Consider the following 25,643-nt stretch of genomic DNA (forward strand, 5'->3'; position numbering starts at 1 on the left):
AGTTCATTTCTATGCACTGCCAACTAATTTGTGTAGCTCATCAGAACCATTCCTAAAGTGAAAGTGCACCCAAAAATAAAAATTCTGTCATCATTTACTCACCCTCATCATTTCAAACCTATATGACTTTCTTCTACAGAAGAAGATATTTTGAAGAATATTGTTAACTGGCCCCCATTCACTTGCATTGGTTTTGTGTCCATAGTAATAGAAGTCAATGGGTGCCAGCACAGTTCGGTTACCAACGTTCTTTAAAATATCTTCTTTTGTATTCTGCGGAAGAAAAAGTCATACAGGTCTGAAATGACAAGAGAGTGAGTAAATGATGACAGAATTTTCATTTTTGGGTGAGCTATTGCTTTAAGCTTAAAGACAGTATGACAGTTTTGCTGACCAACAGTTCTACAGTATAAGCACGCAGTGTTCTGGTTGGTTCCTGCTAAACACACGAGTAGTTGTCTCTGTGGTGTCCACTTTCCTTGTTGCTGGTGATTTATTTAAGACACTGTTATCCTATTAACCCTCGTCTGGAGAAACATTGAGCACAGACAGCAGTAGACAGACTTCCAGGGTACTGTTCAGGGTACCCTCAAAATTTCCTAAGATAGAGTAGAAACCTTATTTCATGAAAATGCAGAATGTATACAGTGCCAAATTTATTAGAACAACCACCCAATGTAAGGTTTATGCCACAGCTGCAGTTACCAAAATCATTTGTATGTTTCTGTAATGGTTACCAGTGTGTAAGTTCTTTAGTCACAGTAGTATTTATAATGCTAAAATATAATTGTTGCTATCCAGATATTTTACAAGAAAGGCAGCAAAATAGGAAAGCACTTTATTTGTTTAGTTTTAATTCAGATGACAGTTATTTACAGTTCCGTGCTTATTATTTTTTTTAATTCTTAGTTTCGTTTACTGTGATAGGCTAACTGAGACTAGTTTTTACTGCACCTATGCATTGTTGTTTTATTGCACAAAATGCTTCTATTGTTTTCCCCTACTCTGTACGTCGCTTTGGATAAAAGCGTATGCTAAATTACTAAATGTAAATGTAATGTACTCGCAGTTCTTCAAAGATAAGTTTTAATGGTTGAATGTTATGCTTGTTTAATTTCACACTTATGAGAGAAGTTGAATGCCGGCTCAGATTTACGTATAAAAGCGTGAATAAAGACGATTTTGTTGTTTCGGTTTGTTATTTGGCTAAAAATGAAACGAAATTTTGCAGATGCTTTTATCTAAAGCTGTGCTGCTATACCAATGCTCTACTCTACACTTTAATCTTTTGGTTGATTTCTTCCAAAAGAGTACAGATGGCTCTGTGGTGCTATTAAAACATTGCTCTGATTGTTTGAGCATCCCGACAAACCTGATAAAAACATGTTGGCTCAACCAACGTGGATGTTACAAACTGCAGTCTTAAAATAGTTTGATCCAGCCCCTTCACTCGTATAAGCCAGGTCTTATAGTTAATGGCTGTATAAATGTTAATTTATTTGGAATTAAACATGAAGCTCAGAGACAAGCTCTTTAGAGACAAAGACTATATTGCAGAGGTATGAATAAGATGTTTTTGCAGTTCCTGTCTGTTAAGAAAGGATGCTGTCTTCTGTAAGTGTACCGAGAGCTCTGTACCCTCTGGTGATTCTCTGTGACGCAAATGAGAGTCCTTTAGGTCCTCACCTTAGAGTGTTGCCATGACAATAAGCAGCCAGCTTCCAGCTCCCTCTCGGGTTCATTGTAACGGAGTGATTGGCAGATCCCACTTGAGGCCGTTGTCTCAGGTGTACAGATGTAACAGTACAGGAGAGAGTGCCTTTCGTCTGCTTTCCTTCCACGGCTTAATAAAAGTTTACATGGATGTGGATCGCAAAGATAATGTAGAGGATATGTGAGAAGGGAAGCTCATAGCTCTGTAAAAAAAAGAAGAGACCACTCCCAATTTGCATTTAATCAGCATTTCTACATGTTCTGTGTGTTGGTCATTCCATAATCTAATGAATTCCAGCAAAGCAAACCAGAAAATGTTTCTTTGCAGTAGCCTATTCAAGGCCTGAAAACAGCATTTTTTTAGTTAATTTGACCAGTTTGTCCAGATTTAAAGGGGTCAAATATATACGTGTTTTTCTGTGTCTTTGGTGTGTTATAAGTTGCCCATGCATGTATTAGACATGTAAAATTGCAAAAATGAAAGTGTCAGAAAAAAAGATGCATTCTATCTAAAAGCGATGCTCACCCAGACCTGCCTGAAACACCTTGTGTAACCACACCCCCACAAATCTCTGTCATTTTGTGGCATGATTTGACTAAGACCGCCCAAATGTATAAGGAAGTAAGATGGGCGTACCTGTCAGTACAATTGCGTTGGAACCTGATGTTCCAAATATGGTAAGAGGCATTACATTTCCGTCACACACTTGCAGTATTCGACCAATCACTAAGCACTGGTTAACTGGCCAATCACAGCACACCTTGCTTTTCAGAGCGATGAGCTTTGTAAAAAATCTGCGCGTTTCAGAGAGGCGGGGCAAAGAGGAGATATAAACATGCATGGTATGTGGAAAATACAGCGTTTTTTTACATTAAATCGTGTATACACATTGCATTACATCTAAAACAAACGATAATATTTGTTTTAGCCGTGTCATATGACCCCTTTAATTTTCTACAAATAAATGCAAAAAATTGGAATTTGCCAGGAGTCTTGCAAGTAGTTCACAAAGTTTTTTCCAAAACACATACCTATAAATAGTACGTTAATATTTTCAGAGTGGTTTCAAATTTTTTCCAGAGCTTTTTTTGTCTATGTCAAAGTGTATAAACGGTGTAAACTAAAACGTAACAATTATTTTATAAATCACATATTGTATTGTGTTTTGAAGGTAGCATACTGCCTGACTAGGCAGCACTTAAAGAGATGGTTCACCCAAAAAATTTAAATTCAGACTTTACTCATCCTCATGTCATTGTATACGTCTTTGGCTTTCTTTCTTATGCAGAACACAAAGAAGATATTTTCAAGAATGTTGGTAACCAAACAACATTGGGCCCAATTCACTTCTATTGTTTGGACAGAAAACCACTAAAATATTTCTCAAAATATCTTCTTTTGTGTTCCACAGAAGAAAAAGTCATGGTTACACTTTATATTAAGGTACACAAATTCACCGTTAACTACTTGCTTATTAACATGCATATTGGATGGATCAATAGAGAACTTTTATTTTGGGGTGAACTGTCCCTTTAACCAATTCAACATAACCAATTCATCTTAACAATTAGCATGAGTTTGAAGAAGAACTATGTTTTTCTAACTAGTGAAAAACGTGTTTGGATCTTATTTCGATAATAATTTTGAGAAGTTTTTTGTTCTTAATATGAGGTAAATATAAGGGGTGGGGCTTCATTGTTGCATTTTCTAAATAATTGTATATTTTTTTATTTTAATATAATTATTAATACACTAAAACATTCAGGCTTGTTTTACACCCATGGGTAAAATATGGACACATCAAATGTTGAATAATAAATTAACCTGTTCTGTGTTGTTTCAACCCATATATTACCCAAGCAGTGTACAAAATCACCACGTCGTAAAATAGTTACATTTTCCCATGAGACCAGGTGAGTGGCCCAGAAATTCATACAATATTCACCTATAATAACACATGTATTTATATATATGAAAAACATTCAAACTAAATTGAGTGAAATCAATCTTTTGTATACATAGGCTATATTGTGTGTGTTTGCACTACAGTGTTTTGTGTACACTAATTCTATGATACTGTTTTTGAAGTTTAGCGATGCTCTATTTCCATTACACTTAAAACACAAAAAGCAAAATGCAACAAAAACTGCCCTGAGTTCAAAGTGTGAACAGAGGATTGCAACCGTTGAAGTCATCGAAACCAAATCCGACTTCAAAGCCATGAGCATCACCTTCTCCCACTTTATCTTCAAATGGGTTATTTCTGAAAACAAAGATCCAATTAAAGAGTCACATTTCCTTTTGAAAGAAAGAAGAGCGCTGTCAATGCATTGTAATGTGCATCTAAGAAATCTCCACTGGTGATTAATTCCAGCTCTTAAAGGGATAGTTCATCCAAAAATGAAAAATCTGTCATCATTTACTTACCCTCAGGTTGTTTCAAACCTGTATAAATTTCTTTGTTCCAATGAACACACAGAAAGATATTTGGAAGAATGTTAGTAATTTTCAGTTCTGGGACGTGCCATGACTGCCGTTTAATTCTTCCTATATATGGTAGTCAATGATGTCCCAGAACTGAAAATGACTAACATTCTTCCAAATATCTTTCTTTGTGTTCATCGGAACAAAGTAATTTATACAGGTATGAAATTAGCGTGAGTAAATAATGACAGAATTTTCATTTTTGGATGAACTATCCCTTTAAGCATTACTTTCCTAAGGTCAGGTAAATTTGCGTTTCGCCGACACACTCTGTTATTTCAACAAACGCCTGTTTTTTCCATGCAACCTCAAAAAATTACGAATCAAACTATCCACTGTTTTTCAGGTGTCCTCCTGAGAAATCTAAGGGATGCTGTATTGTTACGCTTCATTTATTTTGACCTTTATTGCACACTGTAACTCAAGTTAATTTCTTGTTGCGCCTGGCGCATCTACATTATGGATTTAAATCCGTTTGCCAAAGCAATCTGATGTGAGAAATTAAATCAATAAGAGACCCTGATCCTGGTGATAGCAGCGTATCAAGAGATTCACTTATTCCACGAGGAGATAGCAACCTTGCCATGCTTCCTACATGTATAGAAAAGCAGTGAACTGTAAACATGAATCTGTGTTCTGTGCCCATAAGCAAATCATATAATCTAATAATAACAGGGGTGTATACTTTTGATCTGCATGATGGCATGTGTGCCAGTTCAAATTTTGTCAAACTTTTTTCAGAACCACTACAATTCACCACAACACACTCTCTTTCATTGCTATACAGCAGTGTATACCCTTGGCTATATGTGAAACCTTGAACTGACACTGCCCTACATGGAGATGTTCAGCATATTATCAGACTCACTATTCTTTGAAGTCCCATTCTGCAGCATCCAGCTCTCTGGATCGTCATCTCTTAAAGGATTATAGGGCAAAAAAGCAGAGGATATATGGGGTCTGCTGTCCTCCAGCATACATAAGTCTCATAAAAAACATCATCACACATCACAAGTCCCAGTGAAATTAAAAATAACAATACTTATTTTTTCATGAAATATTGCAGCATTTATAGTAAATAGTTGTGTGCCAGTTTCATTTCAAAATCAAGCTATTTACTATAAACGCTACAATATTTCATGAAAAAAATAAGAAATTTTAATTTCACTGTGACTTTAAATTAGGGTAATGTCATTTGTCAGAGCAAAAAATAGTGGGTTAAAAGCTATGCATTTCATCTAAAATGGAGAAAACATTAGAACACAGGGACCACAAGTTCTGAAAATAAAATAATGGACCTTTTTCACGTTTCCGGGTTTCTCAGCAAACTTCTATAGCTGTGAATGGGAGACTACCACAAATATATTTTTTGCATTCTCATTTGCTCAAATAGCAAAAGAAAAACTCAACTTTCAACTAAATGAAAAAAAATTGAGAGTCTGATAATTGCAGTCAAAAGAAAGAATGATGTCAAATTTACTGTGACTTCCAAAGACACTGTATAAGAAACACCCTAGCGTTGGCGTTAACTATTTTTTGTCATTTGATGCATACAGTGAGGGAAATAAGTATTTGATCCCCTGCTGATTTTGTAAGTTTGCCTACTTACAAACAAATGAAGGGTCTATAATTTTTATGGTGGGTATATTTTAACTGATAGACACAGAATATTAAAAAAAATCAGGGGAAAAAAATGTTATATAAAGGTTATAAATTGATTTGCATTTCAGTCAGTGAAATAAGTATTTGATCCCCAAGCAAAACATAACTTTGTACTTTGTGGAGAAACCCTTGTTGGCAAGCACAGAGGTCAGACATTTCTGATAGTTGGTCACCAGGTTTGCACATGTGTCCGGATACATTTAGTCCGCTCCTCTGTCAATCTTTAAGGTTTCTTGGCTGTCGCTCAGCAAATTGAAGTTTTAGCCTCCTTCACAGAGGTTCTATAGGACTAGGGTCTAGAGACTGGCTAGGACATTTAATGTGCTTCTCCTTAAGCCACTATTTGGTTGTCTTGGCAATATGTTTTGAGTCTTTGTCATGTTAAAGGCTCATCCATGACCCATCTTCAGTGAACTAGTTAAGGGGAGGAGGTTCTCGTCCAAGATTTTACGGTACATGGGCCCGTCCCTCAGCCCCTCAATGCGGTGAAGTCATCCTGTATACCTGTAGCAGAGAAAAAGCCCTAAAGCAGAATGTTTCCAACACTGTGCTTCTCTGTAGACATGATGTTCTTGGGCTCATAGTCAGCATTTCTCTCCCTCCAAACACAGGAGTCCATTTTGGTCTCACAGCAGTGCCAGCACTTTCGCCAAAGCCTTTTCTGAATCATTTTGATGTTCATTGTCAAACTTAAGACGAGCCAGGCGGGCCTTCTTGGGCAGGAGGACCTTGCGGGTGCTTCAGGATTTCAGTCTACTGTGGCATAGCGTGTTACCAATGTGTTACCAATGTTTTGCTTGCTAACTGTGTTCCCAACTGTCTTGAAATCATTAACAGGCTTCTTCCGTGTAGTTCTGGGCTGATCTTTAACATTTCTCATGATCATCTTTACCCCATTGGGGAAATATTGCAGGGAGCTCCAGAACAAGGGCATTTGATAGTTATTTTGTATATCTTCTATTTCCAAATAATCACACCAACAGTTGTCTCCTTCTCACCAAGCTTCTGTCTGTAGCCTATTCAAGGTTTGTGCAGGTCTCCAATCTTGTCGCTGACATCCTTTAAAACCTATTTGGTCTGGACCATGGTGTTGGAGAGGTTGAACTGGAAGATACAGATTCTGTTGGCAGGCATCTTTTATATACATAACAAGCTGATTTAGGAGTACTTTCTTAAAGTGACCGGACTAATCTGTGGTCCATATAGGCACATAACCAATCTGTGGAGCCAGAATTCTTGCTAGTTGGTAGGGGATCAAATACTTATTTCACTGACTGAAATGCAAATCAATTTATAACCTTTATATAACATTTTTTCCCCTGATTTTTTTTAATATTCTGTGTCTATCAGTTAAAATAAACCCACCATAAAAATTATAGACCCTTCATTTGTTTGTAAGTAGGCAAACTTACAAAATCAGCAGGGGATCAAATACTTATTTCCCTCACTGTAGGTAATATAATACAAAGTATGGTGTTATAAACTTACATACATTTAAAAAATGAAAATATAAAAACTTTGGAGGATTTACGATGCTGATGACTGTTGAACAAGTTCCATTTCAAAAAACAATGTTTTAATCATCTTATTTGTTATTGACCAATCAATATTTTAGCGATTTTAGTTTAATAATTTGTTTACAAAAATCATAAACAAAAGGTCAAAATAAGAATATAAATAATAATTCAACAACTTCAGCCAACAAATATAAAGGATGAAAGCAGTGAGACACTTAGATAATAAAAATCACACACATCTGAGAAATCGTACATTTAATAAAAGTAACAGTGGCACATAAAGGTAAATGCTATAAACTGGCATGAGGAACAAGAGGGCTTACTGGAACTCCAGCTCTACACAACTTTCCATTTTAAACTCCCATCTAATGATTGAAATTAGAGAATGAGAAACCAGAGAAGCGTCCAACCATGACCAATCTTTTCTTAACAGGGTGCTGGTAAAAATAGAGACTACCGATGCTAGCTTGCTCTTCTCTCTTATTATATGCAGTTTTGTATTACAAACAGAATGAATTTATTATCCTCGTACTTTACATGAATAAAATTACCATGAAAACACAGAGTTATGCTAATAAACTGCATGGCTGAGGTTTCCGAATATCAATTAGAAACGTTCTTGGTTTAATCTGTTCAAGCATCAGTCGAATTGATTTCCATGTGAAGCAGAACGTCCTCAAACTGAAGGACAGGGTTAAAACTATGACCTCAGTGATTTAAAAACACAGTAACACTTTACAATACAGTGCATTTGTTAATGCATTCGTTAACGTTAACTAATACAGTATGAATATGAATTAACGCTGTAAATGTATTGTTCATTGTTAGTTTGTGCAGCATTTACTAATACATGTTTAAAATCGTTAATTAGTTGCATTAGTTAATGCAAAATGAACTAACATGAACAATTGTATTGGCATTAACATTAACAAAGACAAGTAAATGCTGGGAAACTATAGGCTATTGCTCATCAAATAACCTTATTGTAAAGCGTTACCACACAGCAAAATCGCCAGTGTTAAAAAAGGTCAAATTAACACTCACAGTGTATATATAATCCTATACATTAATTTGACATTTTTTAACACTGGCGATTTTGCTGTGCAAAAATACAGATGCCTTGAGGTCTTTATAGACTAATATGGAGGGGAAAAGCATGTGGGGGTTTTTTATGATTATTTTTTGTTTCATTCATTGATCACAGCAGTGAAACTGCACCAACTGAAATACAATTTGAAACAGTGCAAGCTTTATCAAACCTGGGCTACAATCTGTATAACTCTCCAAGTCTACCTCAAATAATTTTCATAGATATTTTCCATATTATAAATAATCCACCAGTCATCATAACACAGCTCGTCCTTATTGAACTGCAGTTGAAGGACATGAACAGCATTTAAAGAATAAAAATAAAACAAATGTCTTGTCTTTTTCTACAGCAGTCTGTAATATAGATATTATATGTTTATTACTTTCTTAAATAACAGGAAAGCAAATCTCAACAGTGGTTTCTGCACATAGCGTATGAAATAACTACTTGGTAAGTACATCTTCAATATTGTATTATTTAAGGCTTATGCAGTCACAGGTGGTGACGTACGGTTACTCAAATTTACATTTCGTAAATGCTTTTTACCCCAAACCAGCTATCAGTAACCACAGTATATAGCTGCAGTATTATTTCATCCAAGGTTTGAACCTATTTCCTTAAACAAAAGTTTTACCATTATGCTGCTACCAACCAAACGATCACTGCACCATTACTCAGTATAGATCTAACTGCTGATATGCTGACAATAATGTTGTAAATAAAATTGCAAAAATTCTGAATGCAGTATGTCAAATTATGTCACTTAAAAGATTAAAGGGACTGCTGACTGTAATGGGATTCTTACAAACAGCAGTTTGTTATCTCACTGGCAAACAATATTGATCAGGTAAACAATAATAAGTGGTTTTGAGGCTGGCTGGAAAACTACAATAAACAAACTGCAGATAAACTACAGTCAATTTAAACAAACAAAAAAACGACAGCGTAGTTTAAAAACAGTAGACAGTCAGTATATCTTGAAACTTAGCTCTTTTGTTTACTTGCTTTTATTTCACACTACACTTTCTAATTAAAAAGGCTAAAATCATTGCAAAAATATAACGCAAAACCTTGGAGAGTTCACACTCACAAAGTCACATACAGTACAATTCAGATCATTGTCAGCTAAATCACAGAAATGTTTGCAGTCTCACAGTCAACAAAAGCAGATATCAGACAACACCAGTGTCTTTGCTTACAGTATAAATACAAACGTAAGTGACGTAATACATTTCTAATAAATAAAGTATTTGAGGACTTCTAAACGGACTGGCAGTCCAGTAAATTGTGCATGTCCTGCAGCCTTTTATTCTTCACCACATTATGGCACTCCATAAGGACCATAAGGAACAATCGAAAGACCACAACAGTGACCCCCGATGTTAAAAACTACGTTTGTAATTCTCAATGAATCCACATACTATTCTCCACCGGCTCTGTGAATGACAGTGTTGAATTTAACCTGAATCAAGTTTTACATATAAGAACATCTGCGAATGGGCCCAAGAGGTTCTTGTTAAAGATGCAGCGCACCCATACTAGATATGTGGTAAAGGGTTTGATGTTCTCTGTGAAGGTGTAGTTCTGATGGGGCAGAATATAAGGCATATATGTGTTCTCTCCCTGCTCCTGAATCCAAACCTCATATTTCACCTCTTTAACTTTTAGGTACTTCAGGTTCCAAGGGATCTGCCATGAAACCGAGAGCTTTGCTTCATTTGTGGCATGTACCGACGTTTGGCACTTGGGCTCTCTCACTCGACCAGGATGTACTGTGCTGGCCACCTTATACTTTTTGAGATTAGGCTTGGTTTTCAAAGTCTCTCGGAGTACATCTAGAAAAGAGGCAATGTATACAGTAGTGTCCTGGTAAATGCGGAAAAGCCACTCTGGATTACGACAGCAAAGATGTCTCGGCACTTCTTTGCTGGCAAGGATACGTTCTTGTTCCTCTTTGTCCAAGTGGATGATGCCGCCCTGGTCCCAATGGCGATCGGGGTATGTAACCGTGTTCTCCTTTATGGTATTTCTCCATGCAACATACTGAAGGTCCATCCCTGGTAAGGAGGCCAAGGTTTTGTAAGGGGTGTACTGCTCTGGGTTTACAGCATAGGGGAAGAGTTCGACCACAGCAGCGCCACGGGGCAAGAACATGGAGGTGATCATCTGGGCTCCATGCATGCTGACCAACATGGAAGCCCCACTAATAATTTGGATGATGCTATCGAATGACTGCTCCTCCAGGGACACAGTGACAGTCCTCATCTGAAACTCTTGAGCTAAAGCCAGAATAAGCTCAGCCTCATTAAGGATTAGCCGATTAGTGGTACGTTTAAAAACAACAATGTATCCATCATCCTCCATCTTCTCCGCTCTCGTGATGTTAAGCCTCTCCATTAAAAAGGAAGTAAACTGACGAATCTCATTACCCGATACCAAAACGTTGGCTTTGGGTCCTTGCGGTTGTACAAAGCCGTATTGATACCATGTCGTCATCTTTGACAGTCCCACGTAGGATTTAGTGAAGCACATGAGTTTCCCAAAAGTCTTCAATTGCTCCTTGAGTAGAGGTTGCTTAGTGCTGAGCAAGCGGTAGAGATCGAAGTGTGCCCCCTCGCTCCAGCCCTCCATGAAAACGAGCCTGGCCTCATCGTCTAAGTCTGAATACTGCTGCATGGTGTAGTAGATGGGCAGAAGGTCATCGTGGAAGATGTGCATGAGGTTGTCGGGGTTGAAGCGGTTCAGAATAAGGGTGACGTCTGGCACGAACACAGGTTTTGGCATGAACTTCAAAGCTGCAGCTGGGAGCTCAAGAAAGTTGAAGTACTGAGTGTTGTGGTCCTCTACAGAGGAGAGGTCCAGCAGGGCGGGTTGGAAACGTCGAGGGCCAAGGTTTGGCAGCATCACGGAGGCATTGCTTTGGAAGAATACAAACTCCTCTGCCTCTGAGCAGTAGCAGAGGTAGTCGAAGCGACAGATGCGGTCTGTGTGCATCTTGCCGGTGCAGACCATTCTGGTACCATGCTCCTGGAGCGCTAACAGGGCGGCGTGGTAGTCGATATGCACCTGCGAGAACTCCTGCGACTGGCGTGTGAGCTGCAGCTCCTCCTCTAGCTGGGACGTGTGTTCAATCAGGCGAACGTACTTCCAAAGCAAAGCTGCCACCACTGACACCAGCAGGCCGTTCAGCACTGCTGGCAGGTTCATCCTACAGCCAATAGCACGCATTGCAGCAGGACCCCCACAACATACTCATGCTCCACCTGCAATGATCACAAAGACAGTCAGATCAACAAGTAACTCAGCCAACTTGGTACTACGCTTTGGGTGTAAAGCAGTGTTTTAAAGTGGTGTTTAACGTAGAATAGAATAGAGTAGAATTTTTGAAGAATTTATATTTGTATTTTTATTTGGGCTGCAACGAACATTTTTTAAAGGGGTCATATGGCGTAAATACGTGTTTTTCTGTGTTTTTGGTGTGTTATAAGTTGCCCATGCATGTATTAGACACGTAAAATTGCACAAATGAAAGTGTTGGAACAAAAGATGCGTTCTATCTAAAAGCGAATGCTCAACCAGACTTGCCTGAAACGCCTCGTGCAACCACACCCCCACAAATCGAATCTACGTAACTTCGTAACATGATTTGACTAAGACCGCCCAAATCTACACGTAGTTAAGGTGGGCGTAATTGTAAATCTCATTGTATCGCCTGTCAGTACAATTGCTTTGGAACCTGATGTTCTGAATATGGTAAGAGGCGTTACATTTCCGTGAAATGCTTGCAGTATTTGACCAATCACTACGCACTGGTGAACTGGCCAATCATAGCACACCTCGCTTTTCAGAGCGATGAGCTTTGTAAAAAATCAGTGCGTTTCAGAGAGGCGGGGCAAAGAGGAGATACAAACATGCACGGTATGTGGAAAATACAAAGTTTTTTAAACTTTAAATGGTGTATACACATTGCGTTACATCTAAAACAAACAATAATATTCGTTTTAGCCGTGCAATATGACTCCTTTAAGCGATTAATCTATGATTATTTTTTCCGATTAATCGATGAATAAAAAATGTTTCTTATCATTTTTGTGTGACTATATTTTGAATGACTTCTGCATGATTGACCACTGTCCCAGTTTGATTTTATCCCACTTGTCTCTTTCCATAGTTTTAAACTCAAATAAATCTTTTAATTTTTAAATCGAAATGACCTTTTAATTATTAATCTGGCAGGCATACATGAAATAAGCAGGATGATGTACAGGAAGCTGGTCCTTATTGCCAAAAAAACATTTCAAGGACATACAAGACTGCTTCTTATCCGGCTACTGGGATTTATTTGTGATAATGACCTTCTAAGTATAGTCTATCATTGCTTACAAATGACAAATACATTTACAGCATAACTGTCTATAACTCAAATCAAAAGTTTTAAACTTTAAAAACTAAGAATGTCCGCTGAGAGAGCATAAATGTCATCTCAACACAACGTAGCTGCTGGCATTGTAGGCAAGCCACAACATCCATGGAGGCCACAGAGTCCAAAGGTGACCAGCTGGATTGCACACATTCACACAATTTGGCGCAGCAAACTTTTTCTGCATGTGTATTCAGCTGCCATCAGTTCACCATGTAGTTAACTGCATATAGTGCAATGCTTTAACTATGCCTGCTGGTTCATGACAACAAACAGACTTCTTTTCAGAAGGAAGTAAGAAAATGAGGAAGCACATAAAGGAGCAGTTATCTTAAAAAGCGACAGCCTTTCCTACTGAGATGCGCTCATAATGACAACAAATCAAGGGGGAAAACATTCTAGCTACTGTATGATTCAAGCATCAGTAAGCTGGCGGCAGAGCCTCTTGCTGTCACATCATGCGGATGAAAAATGCAAATCTCCAGAAAGCAAAGGACAATCTTCCTTTTTCATCTATTGCATTTCATTTTGATATTTAAGTGGCATAAACATTGAATCCAGCAGGATAGGAACATCAGCAGCAACAGCGGTGTTGCCAGTTGTGCACTTAATTCCCCTCACTGATTAGGCAACCCGGGATCCATAAAAAAATCTGCCTACTAATGAACACATGCAAAATTTCAGCTATGTATTTAAATAACTGGAAGAAACCTTAATGGCACCATCAGTTACCATTACTGTTTAAGACCGAATATCTCTGATGTCTGCTTAGAAAATTTTAGATATAAACTGCAGAATTACCAGTTACAAACCCCTAACAGCTTTTCAGATACACCCCTGGGGTGCATTGCCACAGACACGAACACAATTTTGCATTTTCTTTCAACACACCCAAATTAGATCTAGCCATGATTAGCTTTCATGTAATGCTATTTCTTATTCATAATCTCTAATACTTCCTAATTAATTATCAATTAAAAACACAGTACCAGATATTCAATGACACTGAAAAGTATGTCTTCCAGGTGATAATTAGATCAGTGTTGTATTGCATTGTTTTTTTCAGGATTTTTTTTTAAACATGTACATGGAGAGCGTGAGAAAGCTATTCAAGAACTGCCATAAGCTCCAATTGAGCCCATTTCTAATTGACTCTATTTTGGTCTGAGGAATTATTTACATCCATTTCAACATTCAGTCTGTATCTCCTAGGATTTAACACCCACAGTGCTTCAGAGATGATTCGCCTACACCATCTTGCCAGTGATTATTATGAATAACTTCACTCATCTCAATGACTCTGCACGCTCATGCCTTGCCTTGATTAAAAAATAACCAACAAAACATCTTTCCACACATCTGCGCAACACATTTTTTCTTTTCAGAAGAAACAATGTGCATTATTCACATAAACACTACCTATGTGGCTTAACCGGATGCAATGTGGTAAAGTAGTAGTGATGAAAGCTATCTCCTCCATGATAATTCAAGTTTCTGCTAACAAGCAGCAATAGCGGCAAACAAAGAGTGACACTAAATTTTGTTGGTCGCATTGTGCTTGGTAGTTTCACCCACGTTGACTGAATCTAAATCAAGATCCATCTAAACATTAAACATGGATGAGAAATGGGAGTTACTTGCTGGTTCTCACGTTCCACCAAGAAAACCATAAAAAGCTACGAAAACACAAGAAATGAGCTGTTAGTTTTACAATCTCTAGCTACACAGTGCATTGAGTGTGATCGAGCGTGCAAACAAAGAGAACATTCTAATTGGCTGTGATGTTGTCACAGCTTTTTAGCTTTTAATGTAAAAATGATCTTATCACAAAAATGTATATACATCTGCAACTTGAATGTTTTGTGTCTAAATATTGTGGTTCCTTATATAGGGCAATTTGAAGTAGGGATGCACCGAATGTTCGGCCGAAAATAGAAAAAAGGCATGTTCGGCATGTTCAGTGTTCGAGAGAGAGAGACACACAGACAGACGCACGTGCGCTTTATTAATGCAAACAACGCAAACATTTGGGAAGTGTGTGTGGACCATTTTAAAGTGTCAGAGAAAGACACAACATGGGACTTGTCTCGCGGGAGTAAATTTCTGAGTGAAAGCGTCTTTACCGGTCAGTAACTTTGTCGACGGGCTGTCGACATCCTTTGACATCATAGTCGTCGCGTGCACTCAGTTACCTGTACTAAACAATTTGTCAAAGTATGTTCTGTGCATCGGAGTTTGGAGGAGAGACGTGAACTGATATGGTTGTCAGTCGGCATCAGTCAGAATTGCTTGCATTGGATGTTTTATTTTTCTTCTTAAAATCATTTTGCAATGTAGCCTATAATAATCCAACAGTTTTTGTTTATTCATATTTTTATCGTAACTTACATTACATTCTTTTAGCAGTCAGTTATAGGCCTAATATAGGCTATTCAATTTCAATTAATTGACTTTGTTTTGCTCAATATTATTTTAAGTTGTATTGTATTTTATTGAAAAGCAAGGCAAATTATAAAAAGCACATTTTGACCATTCAGTTTATGCAATAGTGAAAAAAATGGCTAAATAAATAGAATAAATGCAAAAAACCATGTTCGGTGTTCGGCCTTCGGCCAAGTGTTTCATTTTTATTCGGCTTCGGCCAAGAATTTTCATTTCGGTGCATCCCTAATTTGAAGTGACCCCCCAAAAAATCTGTCATCATTTATTTACCCTCATGTCATATAAAACCTGTATATGACATTTTTCTTCTGTGGAACACAAAAGAAGATATTTTGAGAAATGTATTTTAGTGGTTACGGGGTCCAATGTTGTTTCGTTTCCAATGTTCTTCAAACCTGGTCTGCAGAAGAATACAGGTTTAGAATGACATGAGGGTGAATAAATAATGAATAAATAATGAGAGACTTCGTTTTTGGGGTAAACTATACATTTAATTCAGCCATTATACATTAACTTCTACCAACTATCTTCTCTCTGCAAGTCGTTTTGGAGAAAAGCGTCTGCTAAATGTAAATCTCCGGTTAGATATTTTTCAATCTACTTGAGTGGGGAAAGGCTTATGCGTCAAATGGCTAAGGTCATGATAAAAAACTTTTTTCTCACCAACGAATAAATCCACTGTATAAGTTGTTTATTAAGCTTAAATTCTACAAAAAAAATGCATGCATGCCTGGCAAGTCCCTCACAAAGAGTCCCTCCCCTAGAAAATCATCAGTCGTTATAGATTGATGATTGGCTTTTTATTGGAAGGCAGGGCTTCCGTCCTTTAAGCACTGCAAGCACATTCACAGAAGTGGCATCTTGTTAATATCTTTTATCTTTGACTCGGCCAAACGGCTAATACTTGTGTTAGCAGCTGATATGGCTCATTTGTTTCTTTTATAGACCGCGGCAGATGTCCTTCTCCTATCTATGCTTTAAGTTGTGAATCTTGTGATTGTGTTCGAGCACATGTGCTTCACATACTTCGATGCTTTGTTATCGTTTAGATCTTGCATGTGTTTGTTAGCGGCTATGAACTAAACTGTCTGCAAAACCCAGTTGGAAGATGTTCAACTGCCTGCATGTAATGCGTTGTGATATGGAACAGATTATTAAAGGTTTATTTGTTGTCACACACAAAAAAACCACGCTAAATCCAGTACATTCATGCATATTGACTTTTCTGAGCTCTTATCATGGATAATATGGTTCAAAACTGATTTGTTTGGCAAAGAGATAGGCAAAAACATTAAAGAGAAAGAGAGGCAGGCTGTCCAGATCTAAATCTCTTGGCTGTGGAAGAGCTCAGCGAGCAGAGCTCACGTCCTTGAAACGCTGTCCTTTCAGTACATATGACGAGTGAAAGCAAGGGGTGACTTCATGCAAGAGAGGGTTTTCGGAGGGGACGAGAGTCAATGAGATGTGTGCGTGTGAGTGAGCGGGAATACGGGCCTGGCTGATGGGGCTCGCACAGCTCCCTTGTGTACAGCTGGGCTGTTTGCTATGTGGATGATAAGCACCACGATGATGGGGGAAGGCAGCCTAGTGCTTCTAATGCATTTTAATAAGGCTCCTGGAAAGACAACGCTCTCAGTCTCCCAGTGGCTTTCTTCTCCGACGAGTCCCTTCAGGACCAGCAAGGAGATTCCCTGCCCACGACAGGAGACTCTGGGGCTGAGGAGACACAATCATTCCCTGCATCCGAAATCGCCTACTTCCATTCTATATAGTAGGCAAAAATAAGTATGAGTCACAAATAGTATGTCCGAAACCTCAGTATGCAAAAAAACAGTAGGCGAGAAATACCCGGATGGTCTACTGCTTTTGCCGAGATTCGTGAGTGCGGATCGGATGGACACTTCTCTATCCCATGATGCCACGGGAGCTGAGAAACGTTCAAACGTTCAAAAGTAAATCAAACAAAAATAGCAGAAACCTTTAAGGCGGATGTCCCTTTTTAATGTAAGTGCCAATAAATTAATTTCTCGTGACTAAATTATGTTTTTATCAGGTATTACGTACAGGTTGTTAATATGTCATAGGTCACATGACCATAAACATGGCGGATGCAGTATGTCCGAAATGTATTCACACTACTCCCACTCTATATAGAACGTACTGTTTTAACAGCCAATAGGTAGGTACTCATTCAAATTCAGTACGTACTCCTAATGTCTCCTGTTAAATGTTTTTGTTTTTTTATGCCTAGGAATAAGGATTTTGGTCTTAAATTCTTTATTATTTAAAATAAAACAGCAGAGTACTTGAATTCTTCATCAGTGCTTGTTTCTATTTGTTAGTCTATCTAAATGTGTTGCAAAACCTGCTGCTTTAACAGCACTTTGCACCATGAACATTTTACAGTGTTTCAGCCTCTTCAGTTTTAAAGAAGCCATATCAAATTCAAAATCATTTGACTTGCAGAAACTCATCTCATGACCTCTTCATGTATCTGCGTTCAAGCCTAGATGTTTTTAAAGAGAATCACGCATCCTGTGTCAACACCCTTTGATCCCATCCAAACAACGTTGCTCTATCGCACTAAATTAAGTTCTAAACGTATATTTAAAAGCCTAAACATTCAGTACTGTCAATCGCCATTAAGGGTGTATAAGAGTCAGTCTTTGCAACAATTCTTCCTGCATCCCTCCTCCTCCCCATTTCCTCTTCACTAATCTTGTTCTTCTGCTGTGCAGTTCTGTTATAAGAGGGGTTTAGCTCGGACCTCGAGCTCAATCCTGCTTCAGGGACAGCAAGCTAAGTTTGCTTTCTATTAACTTTTAAGACTGAATGGGCAGGTGAGCTCATGAAAAAAGGTAAAGCAACGCCTGATGAATCAGACGCTATGTGTCATCTAAAAACAACCCTGCAACCAATCCAAAAAGTCTCAATTTTGTCAGTTGTGTTGACACTGGACCTACCGTGTTATGAAGAAGTCTCAGAATTATAGTCTTCATGATCAGTCATGCTATCTCATTTCTACTAACAGCATGTCGGTTGAATGAACCAACTTGGATTTTTCCACTTTTTTTATGCTGGTAACAGATCTGACATGCACTTTTCTTATGAACTACAATGAACATTTTAATCCAATCTGCTATTTTTTTATATAATTTATATAATATAAAACAATGTTACATTTTTATAAAGGCATTTTGGTTTAATGCATTCTTTCATGTATGCAAAAAATTAGTACAGTAACTTTATTTTGACAACCCTTATAAGTGACTCTGGATTACACAACTTGTAATTGAAAAAGTGTCCACACAGCAGCCACCTGTCTTCTCTTATTTGTCCTCTGTCCTTTACGTCTTGTAATCTTAAGGCCCATTCACACCAACAATATATAGCTATAAATTGTAAAAATTGTAGGCTAATTGTTCTTAATGTAAGACAATAGCAGAGTCCTCCCCACAACTATAATGTGAAACTGCACCGCGCAATCTTAGAATAAACATAACGTTATTGTCCATTGGTGTATAGATGCTAATATATATTGTTCATTATCTTTATAGTTCTTGTTCTTGTTCTTGGTTTTAACGGACTTTAAAGGAATGTCCCATTATCTGCTTATGACTATTAACTCCAATAAGCGGCATGCTGATTGACTACAGTAAGCATTGAAGCATGCAAATATCTTCAGCATGCCTTTGTTCCTCAGGGACAGATGAAGAATAGGTCTGAAGAAGCCTTTCAGTGGGGGTTACAGGAAACAATGTCAGCCTGCCTCTGGGGAGAAAGACTATACGCAACACTGCAGAGCTTTGGGTTGAGGACAGCAAAACGACAGAACACTGGAGCAGGAAAAAATGAAATGATAAATAAAATGCACCATCATTCACTACAGATAAAAGTCTGAAAATAGTGTTATCTTTGTTAATGATAGAAATTAATACTTTTGCTCATTATTTCAATGATCAAAATGCAATCAAAAATATGATTTATGTTATTAATGCAAATTATTATTACTATTTGAAATAAACATTTTATAACAAAATTACCCAGTACAGCAAGTAATGATTTAAAATTATTTAAAAATAAGAAACTGCTTTCTTTGAAAACTCATCACCCTACTGTTCTTTTGAGAGATGAAGGCTAGGCTACTTCATGCTGTTTTAAACGAGGACAGCAAACTGGCTCTAACCAGGACAGAAAAAACGGCGCAACATCACAAGTACATCAGAGTCTCTAGTTTGAGAAATAAAGAGGTTCCAAACTGGCAGCTTCAATGAACAGTACATGTCAAAAACGGGTTTCCATCTGCAACAGTGAGAGGGCCACTCTGGGATATTGGCTTTCTAGACAGAACTTCACAAAAAAAGTACTAAATAATTAAAGTGGCTGGACAGTATACAAGAAAAAAGTTTTAGAGCTGCCATTGGTGAAAGTGTAAGATTTTTTAATTGTACTTAGTCTGTTAAAATAAATACCTTGATGTGTTTTGGGGTTTAACATACATTTTGTTGAGAACCACCATCTTAAATTAAATGGCTGCAGTTCATGCACTGAATTAAACTGATCATAATTCCTTATGTTAGCGTTTTGCATCATTTCACAGAACTTGTACAGTAAGAATACAGTAGAGCGAAATGTACAAGTATAAAAAATACAGGAAAAGCTAATAACAATAGAAAAATGAGTGGGTTGAGATGTTTTTGTGGCTAATGATTCACACTGGTCTAAGTGACTTTGAGAGTGACATCTGGCAGTCATTTACGTCCTTATCAAAGAGAAAAGTTAACCCGGTGTAACTTCTATTCATTCTGCTCAGGCTGACTGCATTCATGTGCCTTGACTCTACAGTGATAAACAATGCTCAAAATCCTTTTATTCTGACTTTGCATGCAGCTTGATATCTATTCTAAAGACCTATGCATCATAATGGCAGCATCACACCCAGGGTTGTCTCTCCGTTCTTGCTCCTGTTTTATTTCTGATATTGACAGGGTATGCTCTTATAATAGTCCCTGTTTGCAATAATCAGGCAAGGATAATGCAAAATATTTTACTCCAACGGTTCAAAGAGATCTGACTCGTGAGTACAGACCACTCATACAATTAAATAAAAGCACTAAAGACTGTGCAATATACATATTCTCCTGTGTGACCTCATCATCACAACAGGTAACAAGTTAGCAATTCAATGCGGATATTGATCTTTTCTTCTTTTTTAGTTAAGAGGCCAAATCAAGATGTGATCTGCTACGTGATGTCTCTAGGCTATAGATCGTGTGGATGATCTGTAGAGTTAAAATTAATAGATATATTTTCATGTCAACTGGCGAAAAAAACTTTGCAGCAAGTTTCTCAGAACAGACACAAATAAACGCATCGCAAACAACATGCAAGAAGCAGATGTGTATCATCATACCTGTGAAGAAAGGTGAGACAGGACGAGGTGATGTGAATTTACTGCGGATACAATGTTTCAATAGCAGCTCCAGAAAAACAGTGCCAATGATCATTTACAACTTTACAGCACCCAAGCGAGGCGTTTTGTCAATTATTGCGCCTAATACACGATGGGTTCATTCACCACAGTGATTTACAGACATCGTTTCGGTTCAATTTAATCGTTATGTAGCGCAAATTTGACTCCGTCAGACGTCTTCGGCGAGCATTAACACAGCTGCGGAAGAAATCTCCACCCACAGTGATGACGGAGTTCAGAAGACGAAACCTCGCGAGATCTTGTTATCGCTAACCAGTCTGACGAATGCCTCTGGGTTTTATCGCGAGAACAACACGGCTCAACTGAGATCCGCCAAGTAGGCCTGTAATATTAAACACGTCATTATATTTAACAACAATAACAATAATAATAGATTTGACTTTACTTAACAAATGTTTTTCTTGGTGTCCTTTTTTTTACTACAGTAAGCATAAAGTATGGCATTTGCAGTTAAAGCACAGTGATCACATTTAATTTACTGTCTCGCTACAGGAACAATAACCATATTTAACCATTATATTTCTAGTAAATAAAAATGTTAATCAATCTAACCAAAACCAGGGCTACTGCGTTTTTATTATGCGTGTTTATTATAGGCTACATATACAGCTTTTCACAATGAAATGCCTTGCCAAAACTACAACTCATACTAATGAGCTACTACTTTCAAAGCAAGAAAAAACATACCAGGAATTTAAAGTTTGAAAAAATATTATTTGCTTTCAAAGTTTATTCTCAATGATATCGCGTTTCTAGTTCACTGTAAGCGGTAACACAACGCCCTCTAGAGCACATTTGTCGAATAAAAATAAGCGTTTATTAAAATTGTGACAGCACGACATCACAAAATGTGTCTTTAAAGCACTCGCACTGCTTATCGACACACACGTACGCATATGCTTTCGAATGCTGTATTTATCTGAAAGTAATTGCGCGCTTTAAAAAGATTTAACAGTGCAACGTGTGCCACTAGATGACAGTCGAAACCTTTAAAGACATTCAGTGTTTTAAATGCTAATAATCGCATTGTCTGTGCTTTTAGTCTTCTTGAGACATTGGCCTGTATGTCTTTTTTCTAGTGAAGTGTACAGTAACAAAAGCTATTGCAACTACATTCTGTTGAACTCTGTTGAAGTTGCAGTTTACATCAACTGTCTTTACCCAACGAAAAATGTTGTCTCATACAACACACATTTATAAATAAAAACAGGTCTGTGAAGAGGGTGCGGTGTTTAAAGACAAACAAACAGAGCTATTGCTAAACTGAAAGGTTTAGTTGAATAATCTCCCGTATGCATGTGGATACATTTAACTGCACGCTTTCGTGATTTAAAAAATTCGTTAAAATGTGCGCAGTGCAATGGCAGGCCCACATGAATGCACTGACAGCGAAAGCTTTTGCAGAATGCAAAGCCTTTCACACTATAAAAGCGCTCCATTGACGTACAAGAATGCGGCTGTTTTAATATTAGAAATAGACGTTAAACCTAGAAAAGACAAGCACGTCTAATTCGACACCATTTCCGGCTTGTTAAAGTGACATGTGATTGGTCAAATATGGGTCACGTGTTATTAAAACGTCATGTCCAACCGGTACCATCAAACTGTAGGGGATGCGCCATATTGCGCCCCTGCTGGTGAAATAGTGACTGCAGTCTGGTTGAGCGTGAATAACTGATCCAGTGTTTCCTTGCAGTTTACTGGTTTCAGGGCGGAGAGCGAGAAGCGCTGAGAGTCGCACTTCCACCAGTCTTTACACATACACACACACTGTTCATTACTAACATCACACACAGGGCTGGACTCACACTCAGCCAGGCCTTATTCTCTGTCGTCTTCAGATCTACTACTACCGGGATACTACCGGGATATAGGACTTTAAAAAGCGGTTTTAATGTTCGTCGGAGCGAGCGGTAAGTCAAAGCTTTGGCTGATAGTGCGGTTAAATGCTAACATAGTTAGCCGGCTAGCATCTGCACTGAGACACAATAAACGTGCATTAAAGGTCTATTATTACCTTAGATGTGATCTTACAACTACGTGCATGATCCGTGGTGGCCTTAACGTTAGATGCTGGACCGCCTTTGTTTCTGTGTATATGTGCTGTGTTCGTAGTGTGTAACGTTAGCGAGTTCGCTTTTATTTACTGTCTTCCTCTCAATGGATGTGTGGGGCTTATAAGCAGCTTATGAGCCAGATCAGGCCTGCCGTGCATGGGTATATCAGTTCTCTACATGCTTCCACATGATGTTCCCACCATCACCATTAGCTTTCCTGTCAGGTGAAAGCAGATACACGGATGCTGTATCCGTATTTCAGCCTCGCACTGTCACACGATTTTAGTCGATGCATGTGGGTTAATATCTGGTATTTTAGTCGATGCATGTTGTTTAATATCTAGAAGATAAATGTGAGTTCACTTGTTTGCGGTGTATTTTTCTGATTCTGATGAACTGTAACGTTAGTTCTATGATCTGCCATGCAACATTTAATACTGACAGCTTTTATTGTCATTACATTCATGACCCATGGCTACTTGCCAATGTTTACAGCTATGATTTGTATAATGGCACTATGAGCTTTGAAAGGCTCTAATGTGTTGTTGTCCTGATGCTTAAGGCAAATTGATGGTTTCCCTTAATCCTAAAAAGCTTCACTTTTGAGCTTCGGTCCATTATGAGTATTTTAATGCTCAATATTACAAGTAAGCGATGAGTACGGTACTGTAGTCTGATCAATGCACACTTCATACCTGTTAGTCATGCTGGAATGTTTAAGGTGTGTAACACGTTCCTTCAGTCAAGTGTCCTGTAATCACATTAAGTAACCTTTGAAAAGTAAAACTCTTCCCAGACAATTGTTGATTTGTTATGGTTGTCTTATCATTTGTGATTAGTATGTTTTTTTTAAATATGAGAAAAAACCATGTCGAAGTTCTACTGATGTAAAACTCAGAGAATGAGTCAAGCACAAGGCATGGACCTTAGCCCTGATTTAACCTGATCTGTAATCAGAGAGACTGTAATATTACACAACACTTACAGGGCATTCTTGGTTATGAACAGCATTTCACTGGAAGTTTGTGGGCTGACATGCTTGTGTAGCAGGAATTCTTTGACAACGTTTACTTTCTAGTTTGTAATTGCGAAAAAGTCTGTAAATGTATTCTGTTTTTAGTGTTTCGACATTGAATATTCAAGGTATCTATCCATTACAGCTGCATGGTAATTGGTGGCCAGCCAGTGTTAGACGTTACAGTGAATATGATTTATTTAAGCTTGATGGCCGGGCTGAAGTGCTGTATTGCATTTCCTCTGTGCGGCATTGTTATTCTCGCACGCACACCGGCCGGGTTTTGAGCATCTCCATGTTTGGAAAAATTCAGGATTATTCGTGCATTCACTGATATTACCTTCAAAGTCTCACTTGAATATGATCTTAGGTGTTAATATCTATAATAATCAGCTTTTAGTACAACAGACAGAACAACAATCCAGAGCCAAAAATGATTGCTCCTCTTAAACCCCAACAAGCACTGTTTTATGAAAAGAACACTCCTTTTTGTTAATGGCTATCGTGGCCTGTAGTGTTTATTGTTAATGAGCCTTGTTTTTATTCTCGTGCTCTTGTATATGAAGGCACTTTGGAAAAGTAGTGGCCTGTACAGGGTTTTTAGTGACTCATTGCACACACAGCGCTGGAGTAACACCCGTTTCATACTGCAGCGCGTAGGGAGAGCGTTAGCAGCGTGTGCCCATTGTCCTTTCATACCCGCAGCATATGCACCGTGCACCGCGCTGCCTGGGTAACTGTTACCACAGTACAACAATGCAATTTCACATTACGTTATGTACATCAATGAGCAAAATATCTTCCAGAACTTTATCAAAGCGCTTTTAAGTAGATTGCATAACTATGATTTGTTATATCCGCCTGTTTCATGCTCTTTTAGATCTATGTAGTACAAGTTATAAATAAAAGGCCATCGTGCTTTGAAGGATACGAAGTCACTTAAGGGTTAACTCACCATAGGAGAGAGTGACTGACTTGTGATGCGAATGCTTTTCTCTCAATATAAGCATATAACATGATGTCTATGTAGTTTTATCTTTTTTTTCAGAAGGTTATGATGACAATGGGTTTCAGACAGTACACTGACTGACAGCGTAATACGATCCTTTTCCACTCCTTCATATGCAATATAAGCATAACATTTAAGATATACTTGTATTATAAATCCTTTAAATGTGCTTTTGTGGTTTTGGCCAAAAAAACTCCTTGTAAAGTGTTTTTGAAACTCATGGCGACTGTTAAAAACAGATTAGACACCACTTACATGCTTTAAAGGTAAAAGTGTTACTTTTTCTTGTCAATCCATGTGGATTTTGTCCATAAAGAATGCACTGTCGCTTTAATTGAGCGTTAGCAGCGCAGCAAAAATAGACTCGGCGCTGAAATGATCGCTGCACTGCTGCTTCCGTGCCACTTCCGCGCTGCTTAACAAATATTGCACAAGCAAGCCCCAATCACATTTTCTGTCTTTCATGACATTTGTCATAGCTGCACCCTAATGCATCCCTTGTGATGGGTGACGTGACTCTTGGAGATGTGTAAAAGAAACAGGATGTAAGGAAAACATGTGAAAGTTGAGGCAGCTCTCTGTGGAGTCATCTTCAGTACTGGCCTGAGGTTAATGCCACTCAAATTCAATCAGCTCTTTTGGAAAAGCAGCCTCTCCTCTGGAGCACCAGCTTACCAGCCGGACCTGTGGCTTTTATTTTTTTCACTAACTAAAGGAAATCAATACAAATCTGTGCTGG

General features: G+C 38.1%; 2 protein-coding genes across 2 annotated transcripts in view; one reads left to right on the top strand and one right to left on the bottom strand.

Annotated features, from left to right (window-relative positions):
- Positions 1 to 7,622: 7,622 nt before the first annotated feature.
- Positions 7,623 to 21,020, bottom strand: pomgnt2 (protein O-linked mannose N-acetylglucosaminyltransferase 2 (beta 1,4-)). The gene is made up of 2 exons (XM_057341143.1): positions 20,743 to 21,020; positions 7,623 to 11,730 (listed from the first exon to the last, which is right to left on the bottom strand). Exon 2 carries the CDS (start codon positions 11,693 to 11,695, stop codon positions 9,935 to 9,937), a length of 1,761 nt encoding a protein of 586 aa, XP_057197126.1. The 5' UTR covers positions 11,696 to 11,730; positions 20,743 to 21,020; the 3' UTR covers positions 7,623 to 9,934.
- Positions 21,021 to 22,539: 1,519 nt separating this feature from the next.
- snrka (SNF related kinase a) overlaps positions 22,540 to 25,643 on the top strand; it is a 56,324-nt gene continuing 53,220 nt past the window's right edge. The window contains exon 1 of the mRNA XM_057340276.1: positions 22,540 to 22,736. The gene's annotated coding sequence lies outside the window, so the exon portion shown is untranslated. The remainder of the gene's footprint in view (positions 22,737 to 25,643) is intronic.

Source organism: Triplophysa rosa, linkage group LG8, assembly GCF_024868665.1.
Source record: "Triplophysa rosa linkage group LG8, Trosa_1v2, whole genome shotgun sequence".
NCBI lineage: Eukaryota > Metazoa > Chordata > Actinopteri > Cypriniformes > Nemacheilidae > Triplophysa > Triplophysa rosa.

Coding starts and splice junctions, on each gene's coding strand:
- pomgnt2 (XM_057341143.1), bottom strand. CDS start 11,695: ATGCGTGCTATTGGCTGTAGGATGAACCTGCCAGCAGTGCTGAACGGC.